This window comes from Apteryx rowi, unplaced genomic scaffold (assembly GCF_003343035.1).
Source record: "Apteryx rowi isolate R43461 unplaced genomic scaffold, aptRow1 scaffold_26, whole genome shotgun sequence".
In the NCBI taxonomy this organism is placed as follows: Eukaryota; Metazoa; Chordata; class Aves; order Apterygiformes; family Apterygidae; genus Apteryx; species Apteryx rowi.
The window spans coordinates 2,390,498-2,409,567 of record NW_020448974.1 but is presented as its reverse complement, the minus strand read 5'-3'; the positions used below and the strand labels follow the sequence as shown (position 1 = coordinate 2,409,567).

The following is a 19,070-nucleotide window of genomic DNA, read 5'->3' as shown; positions in this document are numbered from 1 at the left end:
GCCACACTTTTATAAAGAAGTGACACTAACTTCTTTAATAATGTGGTAAAAGTGTTGTGCTGTGTTACTTATACATAGCGTTTTCCTTGGACTCTTCTTTTGCTTGCTTTCAAGGCTCCTAAAGTCAGACTTACAAACAGTAATCCTTTGCAAAGCACCTGTAGAACCATATCAGGAATATGTGAAGCACAAAAACAGAGCTAGAATGTTTTCAAAAGGTTTCTTCCTTTCTATATAAGACAATAATAATAAAATTTAATAAAGATTATTAATTTCAGCAATAGAAGTAAAACAGATAAATGTGGATCCCATTTTTTAATAGAATTTTTTCTTTGAACCTATGAAACAACGAAAGAGCCATTATAAAAGTAGGCTTGGCTAAATAAAGAGATCAGGAGACTTCATTTTCAAGAAGTATCGGAGTATTAACATCAAGGTCAGATGCGACTGCACGTATTCCACACTTTTTTCCACTAGTGTTGGTGACAAGCGGTAAAGATGGCAAACTACTGCCACTCCACAAGAAAAAGAACCAAGAAAAAAGCTTTTTTATTCTTCTTTTTCATACAATCTGACCCAATCTCTGGCAACACAGGGATAAAGAAAAGAATAATACTGACCACATGGACTGCCAATATGTAATTCTACCAATTCTTTTCACAGAATTCACACACTCACAATTAGCCACCAAAAAGAAAATTTAATGGTAATAAAGCCACTAATTGGAAAGGAGGAAAAGATATTGACAGACCAAGGATATATTATTTCCCACCTCAGTATAACTTCTCTAAAAAGGAATAAAACTGTAAGATTCAGATTTTTTTTAACAGTAGTTTCACAAAAACACACTTTAAAAACTGTATTTCTCTTAGTTAGCTTAGGATTGAGACTTCTGTGTGTTTTTATAAACTCTTTATGTCAACGAAGTTGGTCATCTCCTATTATTCTGCTGGTCTCCCAGTACCAATAAGTACCATAATAACCAGGTTCCATAAAACTACTTTCTTTTTTTCTTTTCTTTCTTTTTTGAAAAACTAAATTCTGAAATGCTTTAAGTAGCCAAAGCTGTGCATATGCTTCTTATAACTATTTTTACAGAGGCTTTTATCTCCTTTCTGGTCCATTCTTTGCTGGTCTGATGCTCCTGTTGCCATAGAAACAGACCTGAAGGTAGCTTTGTTAAAGATTACAACAGTTTTCCTGACACACAGAAATTTCTTTCATGCAGTTCATGTAGTTCAGCAGGTACCCTTCTCATGGGCACAAAAAGAAAAAAAGAAAAAAAAAACCCTCTGACTCTTACATCTATTAAGTTCTCATTAGCAGAATTCAGCGTTTGCTTTTGCTTTTAGCTTATGAGCTCAGCCTATGTTCACTGGTATACCAAGGGTTAAGTTCCATTAATCCTTCATTACATTCATTATGTGGCTCACACTATTCTTATATATTTGCAAGGGCACAGCTGAAATCAAACTATGAAAGGAGTCATGACAATCGGTATAACGGCAGAGAGCTGTTTTTCAGTGCAGGTAACATGCTGCAGGTTTAAAATCCATTGGCTCAAACTTTTGTTAGGATCATTATAAAAATCTAACCAATTATAGGCATTGAGAAAATATTTTGTGACATAGTGGTATCACATAATACACATTCCCTGATATCAGGACAAACCTCATCTGTTACAAAAGCCTCCAGAAAATCCGTGAGCCATTCGGATCTCTTAAGACTGTCACCTCCCTAATGGACAGCTAAAATTAAGAGGAATGCAAAAGGTAACCAGAGTATGCCTAATACCAAAACTAAACTGTTTTCATTCATGGGAAACTACCCAAATGCTTTACCAGAAGCAGTTAGTTAGATGGAGCTCTACAAACGGAAAAGGATGGTAGCTGCTCTCTTGCCAGCGAGGCTCCGTCGTTACCTCCCCTTCGCTCCTCGTTTTTCCTCTCTCCCTCTTCCTTCCCTCTAGCCCAGGGTCAAAACACCTTCATAAAAGTAACTTGCTCTCTCCTAGAAAGTACAAGTTGCTCTTTTTCCCCCAGTCCCACAGGTGGCACCCAGAATTATGTGATTTATATTAAGAAACAGAGGCTATACCAATTTAACTCGGTGATCGTTAGCAAATTTCTCATCGCACCACCAGGAAATAGCTATCAATAATGTACAAAGATAGGTATGCTCCCTGGTGACACATTCTAGAATTATTTGTAGCATATGGGATCTACAGTGCATTTCAAAATTAGCCCACTCATTTTATTCCAAATTAAGATTTCATCTAATTTTGGTGTAAAAACTGCCACCTCAAAACAGACAGTGCTAAAAACGTTTGGCATTCTGCAAGATTTTCTCAGCGGTCTGCAACTGTGTATGTTCCTTCTAGCTAATAATTTTAATATGCCGTAATCAGACTCTTTTTTTAACCCATGATTGTGGGGATGGAACCTGATAGAAACGCCTATGGTACATTTTACACTTGACACCTCGTATAAAAGAACAGATTATTATTAAGTGTTAAGCTTTCTTCCCCTTCTTTCCCCCTTAAACCCTAATATCATGTATTATATTTATATACTGTTTAAAGGTTGACACAACTAACTTTTGTCAAGGGAAAGTTAAGAGGACTGGAAAATAACTAAATTCAACTTAAATTGCACAACTAAATATACTCTAACAATTGCATGGGGAAAATACAGGCTGTTGGGAAAATGTCAACTTCAATTTTGGGAATTTGAAAAAGTTTTTATTCTGAATTTAGCATCCAGCAGATTGCTTAATCAGCTGTTGTCATTGACATTAAAATTGCAACCTTATCAACAAGATTTCTTTTTACTACTACAAATAACTTTGCTGAGAGTTCTTGTTTTATAATATCACTGTCCAATGATTATTCTCAAAGGCTAATGCTTCTTTTGAAAATCACTGATATTTTTAGATATGTTTACAGAAATTTCCTATCTCTTCTAACAGTAATATACTGTCTCCATTTAACTATTAATTCTTAGAAGTATCACCTGTGTTATACTGTGTATCATAGCAAAAGCCCAGAATATAAAAACAAACTCTTTTTTCACGATGCATTTTTTCAGCATTTTGATTCTTCAGGGTTGAAAAGTAAAAAAATTCTACTTTATAAATAAAAGGCTTTCAAAGCTCAAACTATGACAAAGAACGAGTTAAACTGCATGTCCAGTGTCTCAAGTGTAAGTTTTATAAACTGAAAGACTAAAGGGTTACAACAGACGACCTAAGAAAACGTGGCTTTGGAGTCATTCACTTTGCCCTGTCAGTCACCCATCACCTATTTCCTATAAATAGAGTGTGCATGAGGAAAGGATTCATCCAGCACCGTAATCAAAATTTTTCCTGTTTTCAGCAGACGGACAAACCATAAGAAAGCCTGTTGTCTACGTAATTTCTGGGATTGCTTTGCTGGGGCTGCAGGGGGATTACACCTAGTTTTAAGAGTTCCTGAGCCTGTTCCTTTGTAATTTAATTCTATTTTTCTTGAGGATCATTCACTCCAGCTTCAAAGCCATTTAAATTGCTAAAAGGAAGCCCATGCTTTAATTTCGGGATAGAAGCGCAGCTGTATTCTCAGCAGACGATACGCTCCAGGTCAAACTGTGCTTCCCGCTCCGGGACGCGAGCCCGGCTCGAGCGACCTGCGAGGCAGCTGCCGGCCACCTGCCCGACGGCGCCCGCGCGAGCGGAGGCCCGAACCGCTGAGCGCAGGCGGGCAGCAGCAGCTATCGCCTCCCTGCGCGGATGCATGGCTCCGGCGGAGCAGGAAATACGCCGGGCACGGGCACCGGGCAGGGCGAAGGGCCCCGTGCAGGCGAGGAGGGGACTTCTGCGCGCATGAAGCGCCTGCCAACTGCGGAGGAACAGAAGGCGGAGAGGGCGACATATGGCTGGCTCTTGCTCCGCGGGATCAGGAGGGGGAGGTGGGAAAACGCCATGTGGATCCCCTGCAAGCGCAGGGCAGTGCCAGGGGACGCGGGACAGCGGCCCGGCTAGGAGCACGGGCTGGAGGAGTCGCCAGCCCTCGCGCCCCTGCGCCGCCTCCGCACCACGCGGGCACGCGCCGCCCTCCTGCACGGGCCTCGTCCGTCTGTCCCTCTCCTCCTTCAAACGGAGTCTCACCTCGGTGACAGTCCCACGCGAGCTGAAGTTACGTAGTCGCTACACCCGCGTAGCGGCATTTCGTAAGGAGCCTTTACAACCGTGCACAGCACCCTTTTACGACAACTTAAAAAAAAAAGAAAAGTTAGACGAGCAAGTTTTTCCTTCAGATGATTTTTAGACCTTTGAGGTCAAAACATTAAGTAGCTCAAAACCGTTATTTCTGCATGAACTACTTCAGATGTCCTGCAGATATTCAGAGGTCGGGGTTGTCAAAACAAATAAAATACTTATTTTAGTAAGAAAAATATTCTTGCTGTCCTGTGAGATTTGTTTAAAAAGCACTTACTGCATTGAGTGCGATTTTATTTATTTTGGTAATCTACAACTAGCTAATTAGGCATGGGCAGTAGGAACATGGTAAGGAATATCTTACTTTTGACAAAAGTATGTTTGCATTTTAATTATTTTATAATATCATTTACTCTCCCCATCTAATAAAGTCTATTGGAAACAAAGAAAACCATCATGATTAAGAATTTTTCTAATTGGAAAAAGAATACATACGCACACACACATTGAGTTGGTATCTCAGTTTATAAATTTACACAGAGAAACGGAAGCCACAAATTGTGGTTTCGTATCGTATCGTAAGATATAAGAAGTTTGGCCTGCTGCAGAGCCAAGCGAAGCTACCAGGGAGCAAAGGGACAGTGCTGCAAGGGACAAGGCCAGGGAACACACAAACCTCAGCACAGCATTTATGTATTTCTAACGTTTTGCTCCGATTAATTTTAGCGTGGCCAGAGTGCAACCCAGAGGGCGGCGAGGGACTCGGGGCAGAGCAGGTAGTGGTTTCAGTCAGGAGGACTGGATGGGCTCAAGGTGTTTGCTAACAGCTAAAGACAAAATTTTAAAAGCCGTTGTCCCCCCGGTGGGGACAATAAACAATTCTTGAAGAAACGCAAGCTATAGCATTTTTCTGTCTTTTGCACATAATTTTTTTATCATCTTTGTTACAATGTACAAGGGTAGAGTGCACAATGAACGATCAGTAAATGCACTGCTCCTTCGCAATCGCCTCAGCCCATTCACACAGACTTGCCTTTAGGAAAGCGTTTTTGCTCCTCTGGCAAGTGATAAACTTTGTTGTTTGCCAGATTTGCCTGCCTTTGTGCATCTTTTGTGATAAAGTGAGCAGATTTTTATTTTAGTTAAAAATAAAATATTTCTAATACAAGTTTGCCTATTATCCAAAATTCAGATTAGCAAGAACGAAAATGTTGCTAGAGGTCATAATACTTATCATTGACACCTGTTTGTTGTTCAAGTCACTCATGATGTCAAACAGAGATGACTGCTGCAATTAAACAGTTAAAAGCAAATCGGATGTACCCTGCTGCTGCATCTGATTATCCTTGGAAAAACTGTTGCAAATCCTTCTGATTAAAATCCCTTTTTTAACTAGTTCTACACTAAGTCTTAATACTATGCTTCATACTACCATTTCTTTTTGTGAGTTTTTTTTTTTCCCCAACCCCAGTAAAGCAGCTATCTTTCTTCACTCGAAAACTTGGAAATACATTGGCATTCTGGAACCAGTCTCCTACAAATAAATGAATAAAAAGAAAGATGTTTGGCATTACCAGGAACTGAACAGAAAGAAAAACATGGCCAAGATGACTAAACAGTTCAGGATAGCCCCATTACAGTCATTTAGCCCAGTTTAACAGGACTATTTACCATAGAGAGGTGTGACTCAAGGAAGAAGATCCTGTATGTGATTTATATCACCACCACAGCTATTGAACTGGAGAGCGCAATAGCGCAGGAGTCACGGAGGACGTCAGCGCTGCTCTAAGCCTCAGGCCAAACCCAAGCCCTTCACTGTCCTCCCGGAGTTCGGGATTCATGTACAAATCACTCCCTTCCCACTTGGTCCCCAGCATAGGAACATCTGAGGCTGAATTTTTTTCTCTTCGCAACTCTAAAACCATAGAACAGGAAAACGAGACCCATCCCGTCCCTCCCCGAGGGCCGACGAGGGCGCAGGATACCTACCGCACCCTTTACAATTGTGTCCTAACCTCCCAAAAAGGAACCTTCATTTCTTCAGAGACAAAATCTCTGCACCACTATTTATAGCGTGATACAGATCATGGGGCTTTTATACAGCTGAGTAGTCAAAGTTTATTAAGAACTTAGCTACCTGGAATGTAAGAACGGTTACCAAACAAGGAAAGCCCTGTGGATAGCATAGTCTGAAACCCCTTTTGTTTTCTGAATGTCTTCAAATATCCAAAAATTAAACATTCATTTTTGACTGTCTGCAAATATCTAGACATTAAACAATTTTTTTTGCAACTGTCAAATATATTTAGAGAAATTACTAAAACAGTCAGTGGAATTTCCTCTTTTTGCAAAGAGCTTTGAAAATCACTTATCTATGTGATTCAAGAAATCTCTTTGCACATAGTTTATTTCAAAGTTATCCTATTCTCTCTTTCAAAAAAGCATTAGTTTAAAGATACACTTAGATCTCGCTCTTTAGTTACATGGACACATTTAGCTTTCACGGAGGTCAGAATAATGTTTCTGAAAACTAAGCTTTTTTCCCCTCTCAGAGGCTTCCTAACCGCCTAATAAACCACACTGTTCGCAAACTCTTCACATCCCTGGAGGCATGTAGTGTGAACACCACGCTACCTTGCCTCAAGGGGAGTCTATAAATAAGAGCTTGCCACCCTGTCCTAGATAGCTCAGAGCTCAGCAGGGACGCCCGCGAACGCTCACCTGCAAGAGCCGCCCGCGAGAAGTCGCACCCCGCTGACGGGCTGATAAAGGCAATTTTGTCTCGGAGCGGGAGTGTTTTGTGTACCCCCGATTCTGATCTTGACTGACACCGGTTGCAAGGCACCTATCTGGCTGTTAGACTTCGGAGTCTCCTTACTAAGGAAAATAAGTTTAACTGATAATTATTCCCATAAAGTAGTTGTGAGAATCTAATTTATGTTAAAAGTGCAACATAAATGATAATTTCTTTTATTTTTTTTGGAAGGCAGAATAATACTGCCTAAGGCAAGGATGCAAGCACACAGCTTGCAAAAATTTGGTATTTGAAGCAGTTCTCTAGCAGACTTTTACTGTTCTTTGATTCCGACATACTGGCTCCTCATTATTCTCACTAGTAATATCCCATAGTATTTTCTAATACGAAAATTGCTGTCTCTCATAATAAATGTCTGACTCTTGAGAAAGCTTACAGAAAAAATACATTATCAAGAAATGTCTCAATGCAAAAAGTTGGGAATTTCCTTATCTGAACAGAATACAAAGATGATACATTTATATATATAGATACATTTGTTTGTCTCTCTTTCTCTAATTTTTTAGTATGTGTTTGATTAGAAAGAGACAGATACACAGACAAAAAACTGCAAAATATATATAATAATGCTCTGAAAACTTGCATTGTTAATGGCAATATGACTCTCCTCACAAATAACAGAAATCTACATCATTCAAAGACCCTGGAAAATTTGACTATGCAAATTAATTGTGCACTTGCATAACCTGCCAGCTGTTTATAAAAGTACTTTTTATTTTTCATATTTAAAAATCTGCTACATATTATGAGAACCTTTACAGCCCATCACATTTCAGAATTAAGCTTATACCAGCTTGGATAATAACAGGATATTAGATTATAAAAGGGTAGACACTGAAGTCAGACAAACATTTCAGTAAATTAAAGTGTAACATTCCTACAATCCTCTTTGTTTAATAGGACCTGCTAATGTAACACAATTTTAATAAAACATATTATTTTCTGTATTGCTTTTAATTCTCAAAACATTTTTGAGCTATCATTTCTGTGTAAATACTGAAAATGATCATTTGGTAACCCAAATACTAAAATAAGGCATTAGGCCGATTTATTAAATCACCGAGGCAAAAACAAAACAAAACAAAAAACAAACCAAGAATGCAGTCGGCAATATCAAAGACTATTAAAAAACGGCTACATAACAGATTTTACAACAATAAAGAGATTCTCCATAAAATTAAATGGTCTCGCACACAAATGTGTGTTCTCATTTATGCACTTTAGGAAAAGCAAACAAAAAAACCCTGAAGAATTTAGTTTAAAAAAAAAAACTGAAACAAATTTAACTCAAACTAATCATTATATATACAGACAACCTAGCCACAAGCATCACCACTAAAATTCTTAATCAACAGTACTTTTTATTAACAACCTATCTGCATAATTGCGCATTAATATAAAACTAGATTTAATTGTTTATGCTACTTGGCTTTTAGGGCTGACCAAAGCAAATCACCAATTTATTGCTTGTAGGTACCCACTGCATTTTAGAGTATGATTAATTAAGCCGACTTATTATAAGTCTTATTGTATAATTATGCCTAGCCTCTGCCCAAACCTGAAGAAACCCCCAACATCCACCCCATAATTCTACCCAGCTGTAAGGCCCCTTCCTCGCATGGGGCACGAAGCGCCGCCCGCCACGCGGCGAAACAGCCCCGCCGTCTCAGCACGGAGGTACCTCGTGTTTAAATGCAACCTTGCTGCAATTCAGGGAGGCACCTTAATGCCATCCGGGGGCATCCAAATTAATAGGCATACTTGGACGATGCCCAAACTCACCTGGACCACGACACAAAACAGCAGCTGTAGTTACTCGCTTTTAGAAGCGGGCGTTAGGGAGGGAGCAGGTGTCGCCACCCCCCTTTTCTGTAATGGTTTGGTGACGAGGGCCCGCGAGGGAGCTGGACCCCAGGCTTCCTGCAGCCCAAGGCAGTTCACATCCACAGCTCCCAAGCTGCACGAGACTGCTTTACACAGAGGGCTGATCGCCCCGCTTCCCTTCAGAACCTGAAGAACTCGGGAACTTTCACAAAACGAAGGGTGCAAAGAATAACGCGGGGTTCTTGTTCCCACCTCCAAGACTGGTTTATAGCAGAGAGAGCTTTGATAAAAACGCGACGGAGGCCCGGGCTCCTCGCTGCATCAGCTGGCGAGGCTGGGCGGGCGCCTGGCGGCCCCCGCTCTATCGCCGAGCGGGCGCTCTAGCTGCGGAAGTCTCTCCCCTTGACTTCTGCCTGGCAAACTGACCTCGGCTCAGTAAAGCACCTTTCTTCAGGAAAGCTGGGCTCTGCACTGTGAGCGGAAAGAGACGCTTTACGCGCAACTCTGAATAGCCGGCACAGCTCCAGAGGGGAGCATCACGGCTGCACTGGCGCTGCCCGTTCCCTAGTCCTGTTCAACATGCCCAATAAACCTTTGCTGGTATCCATGTTCTTTGCATGACTAATCAACGTACCTGCTTCGTGCCTGAAGCCTGACTTCTTGAATCATATGCTCTGTCCTCAGGCCATCTAAGAGCTGGTCTGCTCTCCGGAGGCGACTATCCCACCCCATCGGCTAAGCAGGGGAACCTGAACAGGACAAGACTGTACTCCTAACTTAAGCATTTGTCTTACATACCTGAATTTTGATGGTATGAAATGCATTTCACTTAAAACAAAACAAACAAAAAACCCCCCTGTTCTTAAAATACTTTTCAGCTCTTAAACTTTTCCCTATTCTTAAACTTACAAATAACTAAACTTTTTAAACATCTCAAATTTTCCAAAACTCTCAATGCTTTGCCCATATATTGTTCATTGATCTCATGTCTAGCATCTTAAAACAATTTACAAAAAGCTTATTAAAAGCTAATAAGAAAAGTCTTCTGGTGGGTCTAATCAGAGGAGATAATAGCCTACAATCTAGAGCATGAATACGTCAAAAGAAACAAAACAGTGCAGTTTAGACAAAGGACACTTGGAATGTATTGTTCCCATAAGCAGATGTTAAATTACTTCACTGTAAAGTGGAATTTATAAATCCCAAATAAATGTTATTTTTATGTGAATAAACAAGTTCAGTTTATTATTTTAGCAGGGCAGCATAAAATTCTTGTACGTATGTCTTACCATAAAGGCAGATGTACTGAAAGTAAATATCTGTTATTGACCAAAAACGCTACGTGTATATAAAAGTACTGATAGAACAGGATAGAATGGGTGTATCCTGACTGATATGTTAGCTCAATCATCGATAAAATTCAAGTTTCAAAATCCTATCTCAGATAAGCCATCTGGTTCAATTTTAAATCTAACTGGAGSTATAAATCCTCGTGTGCAGAGATGACATGGGCTAGGGTCAACTCTGAAGTTATACCTTGAGACAAGTTGAATAAAAAAACAAGCTCAGAAAACAAACATACACACACACATAAAGACCCCAGCCTTTCCTGGGTGTTGTTAATAGCAAATACAATTGACATATGGCAAACAAAACCAAAACACTGACTTCCTGCTGGATACACATCTCAGGACTGTTACAATGATCTTGCTCACACTTTCATCAGCAGTTACTCTTCTTACCAAAACAGATCTTTAAAGTCCATAAATCTTCAATATTCACTTCGGAACTGTTAAAAACTGCTAGGATCTATCATAAAGAAGCTACTGACATTGTTTTCAATGCATTTTTACAGTTAGGTGTAACAACATAAAACTATTCATAAAAGCAGTATATCAAACGCCACTGCACTCACATCAGTGTCAGGTCCCTTGTCAGCCCCAGGACATGAGAAGGTAACGAATTCATGGCATCTCTTATGAACCACAAAACAGCAAACTGTAAGAAAAGAGAAAAAAACAGAATGGCATAAGTTCAGTTTTCTTCTGTTGAAACGAATATAATTGCACAGAAAATACACTAATGGCCAAATATTTCACCCATAGGTGAGCAAAGGAAAGCAATGCTGAGTGCTAAATAGAGACATGCCCAAGAGAGCCAGACATCAAATAAACAGTATAACTGAAGAGGATAGGGAAGATGAAGTTAAGAAAAGCATGCACATTTAAAAATCCAAAGAACCCATAATGATTTTTTGAATGTTTAAGACAGCCCCTAGCATCAAAATACTGTGTGGGATGAACAGCTCTGCGGAGCCCGAGTCCAAAGCTGTGTCGGGAACATGAACAGTGCCAGGGTGCCTTTAGGCAAGAGCAGGAGGCGTAAGCGAGGTCCGTGAAGCCTCCAAGGACCCCACGCTTGTGCGCGCGGTTGGTTCTCCTGCAGGCCTGGACGAAGAAGTCTAAGGAAGATGCAGCGTCTTTACTAGTTAATGACTTCTGCGACAAACCAGAGCTCCCAGGGAAGGCTGCTGGGGAGAACACGGTGTTCTCCTAGCACCGAAAGGCAGGAGATGAGGGGAAAAGAAACTGGCTTGTGACTACAGCACGACTTTCCTTTAGAATTCATGAACGGTCTAAAATAACTGTTTTCTTTTTTTTTGGGGGGGGGGGGATAAGGAAAGTTCATTCTAATTTAATGACATCATGTGACAGATCAGAGCTGTCATACAGCAGAGGTCATACGTGTCTCCAAAAACCACAAAAAAAGAACAATTTGCTTAAGTGAGTTTACTCTGAGAAACAGGTATTTTAGCTTTTCACCCTCACTAGAGGTTCTTTCTGAATCTTACACTTATTTGGGATGTTTCACAATCAGACAGTCAATCTCTTCTGGAATTGCAGAATCTGTAACACACTTTTTCTGCCTCAATCTTTAAAAATTTCCCAATCAGCAGAGGATATGAATGGTTTCTAGAAAGATTACTTCAACAATTTCTACACCAACGAATCCAATATTTCCTCAAATGTATCCACATTTCGACAAAACAGAACAATTCTAGATTTACGATTGTGAAAATCTGGAAATAAACATCTCACTATCAGGCAGTGCTTTGCAACAAGTCAGGAGACTGTAATGAAACAATTCCAAGTGATTCACCATTTCTTTATAGGTAATACACTCCCTGAACACTTTTAATTTTTGTGTTTCCAGGTAATAAAAATACATTATTCTAAAGGAGACTTTAAAGAATAAAATACATTTTAATTGATTTGCAATTACAAACATTGAATTTGCTCAACTTCAGTGGAAATTGAGCAAGTTCTCTCAATTTTTCAAAACTGTTCATTTTATGAGGACTCTTTAGCACTTTTCATTTATAATGTATATGAATTCCTGTCACTTCAGGAAAACAAGGACTGCGAAAGATGTTATAAAGTGCCTCTTCACGTCACTGCTGTGCTCAGCTCTGGATTCCACCGTGGTGCTGCGCTGCTCTGCTTTGCACCCTTAAGCTGCCTGGCTGGTTTTGAAGAAATTTCCCTCATCACCCTCACATCTTTCTTCAGCTATTTTCCACCATCCTTCCCTGCGGTAATTGTTTCCAACTCCTCCTATTTCTGAGGTGGCAAATGTTTATTCTTTGGGCAAATGGTGTAAAACGGGCTTTGCTCCTCTGATTTCAGTTCAGCTTTGCTGACTTTACATGAGTCAAAGTTCTGGCTCAATGCATGCTGCCCACTTGCTAGCCTAGTTTGTAAATCTGTCTAAATCCTAATGAATCCTACAATTATCATTTGGATGGTTTGTTTCTATTGATGGAAAGATCACTGAATAGCAATTACTATTAATATTACTTGCAGCTGAGAAACATTTCAGTCCCAAATTGTATTTTTGCTTCCAAACTTTCCCCTCTTTAAGACAACAGCCTGATTTATGTTTGCAGGAGTAAATCATATGAAGAAAAATAAATTTAACTTTTTTTTTCCTGAAGGATGTAACTAATTACTTTTGTATACAGTAGTCACATATTTGCAAAATACTACAAGATAACCTATGCAAAAGATCTGAAAAATACCTCTGAAAGGCTGTAGAACTGATCTGCTTTATTAACATCCTTCTCCCAGACTGAGATCCTACAGGGGCTAGTCCAGTTCTGCCTCTATTCAGCAATAATGTATTTTATTGAAACTCTACATGCTTTGGCATCTATTTTGGGTAACATTTATGAAATACTGTAGTCACATCCTATCTCTGAGTTGAGAGCCCCTCATTAACATAGTAAGAAATTCATTCAGCTATAGACCACGTTGACCATGATTTTAATATCAATATATAATAAATGCCAAGATAGGAAAAACTGCACCATTCTTTGCAATAGTCCTTTCCATTCTATGCCTATGAACCTTAGCGAAAACTATGCCAATCACACTACAATGAAAACTCCAAATCAGCTGCCAAAATAAACAAAAAACATACAGCTTTCGTTCTTTTGGACTTTAGGTAAACTACACTTACAAAAACCCTTATTTAGGCATAAATTATTAAGAGGGACTACCAAACTCCGTCCGGTTTAGCAGCAGCCAGCCTGCCGCGCACGCCTCGACGCTGCCTTGGGCCAGGCGAACCCTCGTCCCTGGAAGGCGAGCTGGAAGCTGGGAAATGGTGCAGGAACACCCCTAGGAAAAGGGAGGCCTCCTGCGCCGAGCTCTGCGTGCCCCAGCCTCACCCCGGAGCCGAGTCTTTCAGACACAGCCACCGTGCTCCTGCGCTCTTCAGTACTCAAACTCCTTTTCTAACAGCTTTCGCTATCCGAACTACAAGAAATCATTTCAGAGCGTTAATCTGCTTTCACAAAAAACCTGCTTGCTACCAGAAGAGTATTGTGTTTTCTTCTACACGTGCATAATGAAGTACAGAAAATATACTGTGTGTGCCTGGAAGGACTTATTTTATTTCAGTTTGTTTTCCACTCGGATCATACTTTCTTTGTCCATTGGGAAATTAAAAAAAATATACATGCCTTTACCTTAGAAAATAGTGAAAGTCTCTATTTTATTACCTTTATTTCCTGTTTATATTTGTAGCGGGTTACCCATCTCCATAGAATTTTGGGGTAACTACTTCAAAAGCTTCAGCACTGTCTCACCTTCTGAGAATATTCAAGTGAAAAATAAATAATTTGACATAAAAATAAAAACAATGGAACGGACAACTCTCACAGAACTGTAAATCTGACAGCAAAAGGATGAGGGTGAGCTAAAACATTGTCAGTAGCAGTCATTTCCAAATTTAAAATTTAATGTTCAAATTTTCATTTTCAAATCCAGTATTAGGCCATTAGAACATATTTTAAAAGCTTTAATTTTTTCTTAATTTCACAAAATAATACATAGCTATATGATTTACAGTAAAAAGGTACTTAGGTCAGATAAGTGGAAACTAAATGTTTGCCTAGAATAGCACGACATTTTTAAGGATTAACGATGAAAAGGAACTTTTCACCTGTTACTTGTTTTTGCAAAGACGTTAATAGTTTCACTTCTTGCAGCTGTTAAGAAGTCATATCATGTTCATCACTTTCCCGTAATGAAAGTTATATTATGCTACTTTTGCAGAGACCGCCAAGGAAATTTGTGGCTTTACATTTTAACACCAGTGCAAGTGGAAGAGCGCTGGCACACATTACGCACAGTAGCTTGAGAGCAAATGGTATCACCAGGCTGACAGTTATAATTAAAAAGAAAATTATCGTGGTATTTTCGTGTTTTGACAGCACGATCCTGATCCGTGGAATATATGACACGGCCGCAAGCTCCCAGCTTTGCGGCTCTGGAATCGCCGGGGACAAGCGCTCCTCCCGGCGCAGCGCGGGGCAGGGGGCGGCGGCGAGGGGGGCGCCGAGCGCGGCGCCGCGGGAGCCCAAGCGGCCGCAGGGACGGCGTGAAAGCCCCACGACGCCACGTGGCCGCGGCGTGGCCTGCGCGTGCGCCGAACCAACGGGCCCAAGATGCACTACGCGATTCGTGGATTTATGACAAAGCAGCGAGGGCAGCTCGCTCTAACCAAGGGTTTTCTGTCAGCTCCCAGGACTGAGAAAAACATGCTGTTATTAAAAAACGTATAAATTGTGATCAGTCACTTATAGTTACAATGCACGGCTGTAAATTTTAAACTGCTTTCTAAATTACTTGACGTATGAAGGTTATCCGCATGATACATTGAGAGTTATCTGCTAAAAATACTGTTACTAGTCGTTTTCATGTGACAGAAATGAAATATTACAATAATAAATACAGAAGCAGTCTCCTCTATTAGATGATCTAATAGATGATATAAAGGAGAACAGCTATTGTGAAGCCCCAGTCACCCACACATCATTCAGCCATATGCCTGCAGAGCTTTACAGCCACGAGCATGCCAAATAACTAAGGGTAAAAATGTCGAGACAAAAGTCATATACTTTAAAATTTGGCATTATTTACAGAAGTCTAACAGACGTTTCAAATGTTTCAAAAACTGATTTTACATTCCCACTTTAGGGAGAAAGATATCAGCTTGCAGAAGGCTTTCCAGCAAAAATGAGGGCCCCCATTGCACCACCAATTTATTCAGTAAAACAATCTAAGCAGCAAGCCTAAAGCATGGAGAAAGTATATTAAAAAACTGTATACATAATAAGTTTATAATAAACCCAGCATTTTCTAAGCGAGTTTAACCAAATTGCCAGTTATTCTCTTTAGAGAAATCAGTGAGCTTTTTCAAGTCATCTTTGACTCATTTCTACAAGAGTCAAGACTATTCTCCCATCTCAATTTATAAATTGATAAGGTCTTAAGCACAATAAAAATCTTGTATTAACTTCCCATCTCAACAGACCTTAAAGCTATGTCTTGACTGGTACAACACAGTCAGCTGCCTGGCTTTCACGACCAGGGCTATAGGAACATGTACCTGCCCACCGGATCTGCTTCTAGGTTTTGAGCACTGATCCTTTAAAGGTCTGATTGACAGCAATAGGGAAATTAGTCTGTGGGCACTCAACATCTGTTGTTAGGTTTTTTGCTTTTACTGTCTAATTGAACAAGGATTGCTGCCGAATTGGACTAAGAAGCTACAGTAAAAATATAATGAGCAGAAACTCGCTCTCGGCACTGCTCTTAGCGCACGCCAGAGAACCTGCAGGGCCTCCCGCAACTCGGAGAGCTGCAGAATTTTTATGTTCCTGTTTTACACGCTCTGCATGTTCAGTGAGGCCACCGCGTTTCCCCAAGGGGCACGTATTACCGGCTGACTTTCCTTGCATTTTCTGCACAACCCCAAGCAATGAATGAACCTGTCACGTGGCATGTATTAGCTTACTCTAAGATTTAATACAGCAATTACATTAAACTGAAATAGGATACTACTTCAAAATAGAAAAATCATTTAAACATTAACTACCTCTGTTATTTAAAGAGATAGCACTGTTTAAATAAATTTACTAGAAATAGACTATGGGCAGGAACAGGGAACACTTCCAGAGCAAGAAGAGTAACAATTAAGAAATTTAGCAATAGTTCTCTGCCTCCTGTTCTGAATATGATATTATCCTTATGTTTAAGAAAAAAAGCATTATTTTGGTTCTGTTTAATTTAAATGAGGCTGCGCATTATAAATCAAACGCACAAGCCAGAAGTGCCACCTTTGAATGTTATTAACATACTGAATCCACAGGGGAATTTAAATATTGCATTATCCTAACTTTTTCAACATATATAATTTATAACGCGCCAGCTAATTTTCCTGCCAATGTTTCACCCCATCTAGAAGAGAGCGCTATCTCCAGAGAGTACCCAGGCTGACGCTGAGAACTGATACGGTCTGCTTCTCACTCACAACTTTCTTACTTAAAACAGCCCAGCATGATACAGCCTGTTCCACGATAACATGGTTAATGAGAAAAACAACTCACTCTCTCCATCACCTTAACCTGTTATTAAGCTTCTTAAAGCTCTTTTGTAACAGCACGAGGTCACACAGCGCCTTTACGGTAAGAGGATTCACTAGGTCAGCACAGACACGTCTACTATTTTCTGAACTTTTATGTCATAACTGTGAACTTAAGTACCAAAAGGACCAATTTGCTCTTGGCAGAAAAGAGGAATGGAGAAGTCTGTGGGAGGGGGTTGGGGGAAAAAGGGATTTAAGTCTCTTTGGTGGTCATGGACACTTTATTCCTGTTTTATAACCAGATTTGCAATGATGTTTCTACTAAAATACAAACTACCACTTAGGAAGCAAAGAGGAACATTTAATACTTCTTCAGACAGCAGGAAGGAGAAAATACACATTAGTACAGGCTAAGAAACTGGAATAAATCCATCTAATCTGTAGAGTGTTACACATTGCTTACTTCAAGGATTATCTTTATTTCCACTGCGGTTTCTGCAATCCTCAAACTGTCTTCCTAAGGCAGCATCAAAAATGTGCCCTGAAGTCAAGAACACATGCTATATGAAATTAATATTGACAAATTAGGGCTGGTCCCTACTTCTACGGCTCAAGAGCGTACGGCTCAATTACCGGTTTGCATAGCCTCAGAGAGTAAGATTTGTAAGATCTGTTCTACACGCTCAAAAATTTAAGAGAAAGTAATGGTTAACTGCAACAATATCTTATTTGCGTGAAAGGATTATATAGATCATCTGGACAGTCTTAACTACTCAGGTCATTAACTTCTTTACACTAAGTATAAAACAGATGGATTTGGCCAGTAAGCTGGCTTTGCAAAACCTCTAACCAATGTGTACAGCTGGTACGCCTGGGAGAGAAGGCATTTCATTTACCCAAACAACTTCAGTGGGCCAGGTATGACAAAAAAACAAATAAAAACTGCCCAGGCTGCTCCTGTCACTGAAAAACCTTCTTAAATTCAAACAGTTGGATTGCTGAATTATATTCTGCTTTAAAATAAATAAAAATCCATAGGTTTCTTCCAAAAATACACTCAAATCAGTCAAGAGGGACTAGAAACAAAGAAGAAGCAAGGAAGAGTGAATACATCATTCGTCAAGACAAAAAAAAGACAAGAAACAGTTTTGGGATTCAGAGTTGAATTTTCATAGGGAACTCATGAAAAAACACCGAACAGTCAGGTGAAGCTCCCATCTCACAGCAGTGAAATTTGTCTCTATTGGCTCAATGTAATTAAAAAAAGAAAAAATAATTAATTGTTGGAAAACTAACTGCTAACAGTATCACAATTTCAGGGAACAGTGGCTTAAGAAAAAAATTTTTTTTTTTTAAATATGAAAGGGACTGGATACCAAGTAAAGGACAAACCATTACAGATACTATGAACCTAAAGACAGCTAGGAAAAACACAACACAATGTAGTACAGTGTGATAAAATAATAAATGTATACCTGCAGTTACATATGTAACATGTTTCAAAACCATCTTTGGATATATTAAAATAGTATATTACGTGCCCCAGAGTAATGCATTAGAGCTTACACAGATTTGGCAGTTCTGCCCTCTATTATGAGCCAAAGAAGGTACCTTACTGTTTTTTCCTAAAACTGTAGCACAAGCCATGCTTACAAAGCTGAGGAAGGTTTTCAAAATATTAAAGTTTTTAAGCATATAATATGGAGCATTCAAGTCTACTGGTTAATTACATACTTTCTGAACAGAGAACCCTGTATCTATGCAAAGTCCTAGCTAAAATTTCATAAGCCTATTAATCTCGCTCCTTGAGGTGTCCCACTTGATAAATGAATAATACCCCAGAAGTCATCTGTCAAAGTGTGCTGAAATAGCTATTTCAAGAACTTGTAACAGCGAAGAAGACAACCCACAACAGCAGACATTTTGTACCATTTCTGTAGTTTGAATGCACCGTAGTTTAAAAGTTTGCTAATCTTAGCACTTTGTAGGCCAGCAGCTGAAACGCTCCGGGTGTCTCTTGCAAGCTGCTTTGCACCCAGGCGGCGGCGAAGCCCATCAGCAAGGAGCAGCGCAGCTCTTCCAGCGAAACAGCGGACGCGACAGGCGAGCCCGCAAACGTCCCCGGTGAACACGGAGCGTCGGCTCCTCGTACGCTTCAACCAACGCGGCACTGGCCCGAGCCTCAGAAAAGGGATGTCTTGAACAAGCAGCTATCCTCGGTTTGCTGCATCACCAAATGTAAGAAGAAAGGGCTGAGAAAGCGAGCAGTTCAAAGCAGCACCAGGCTGCACCTATTTTAAGACTG

The 19,070-nt window shown here is 40.0% G+C and overlaps 1 protein-coding gene across 1 annotated transcript in view; it reads right to left on the bottom strand.

Moving 5' to 3' along the window:
* PRKCA (protein kinase C alpha) overlaps window positions 1-19,070 on the bottom strand; it is a 158,917-nt gene that overhangs the window by 83,934 nt on the left and 55,913 nt on the right. Inside the window, exon 3 of the mRNA XM_026067521.1 lies at window positions 10,749-10,831. Within this exon, the coding sequence (XP_025923306.1) occupies window positions 10,749-10,831 (83 nt within the window). The remainder of the gene's footprint in view (window positions 1-10,748; window positions 10,832-19,070) is intronic.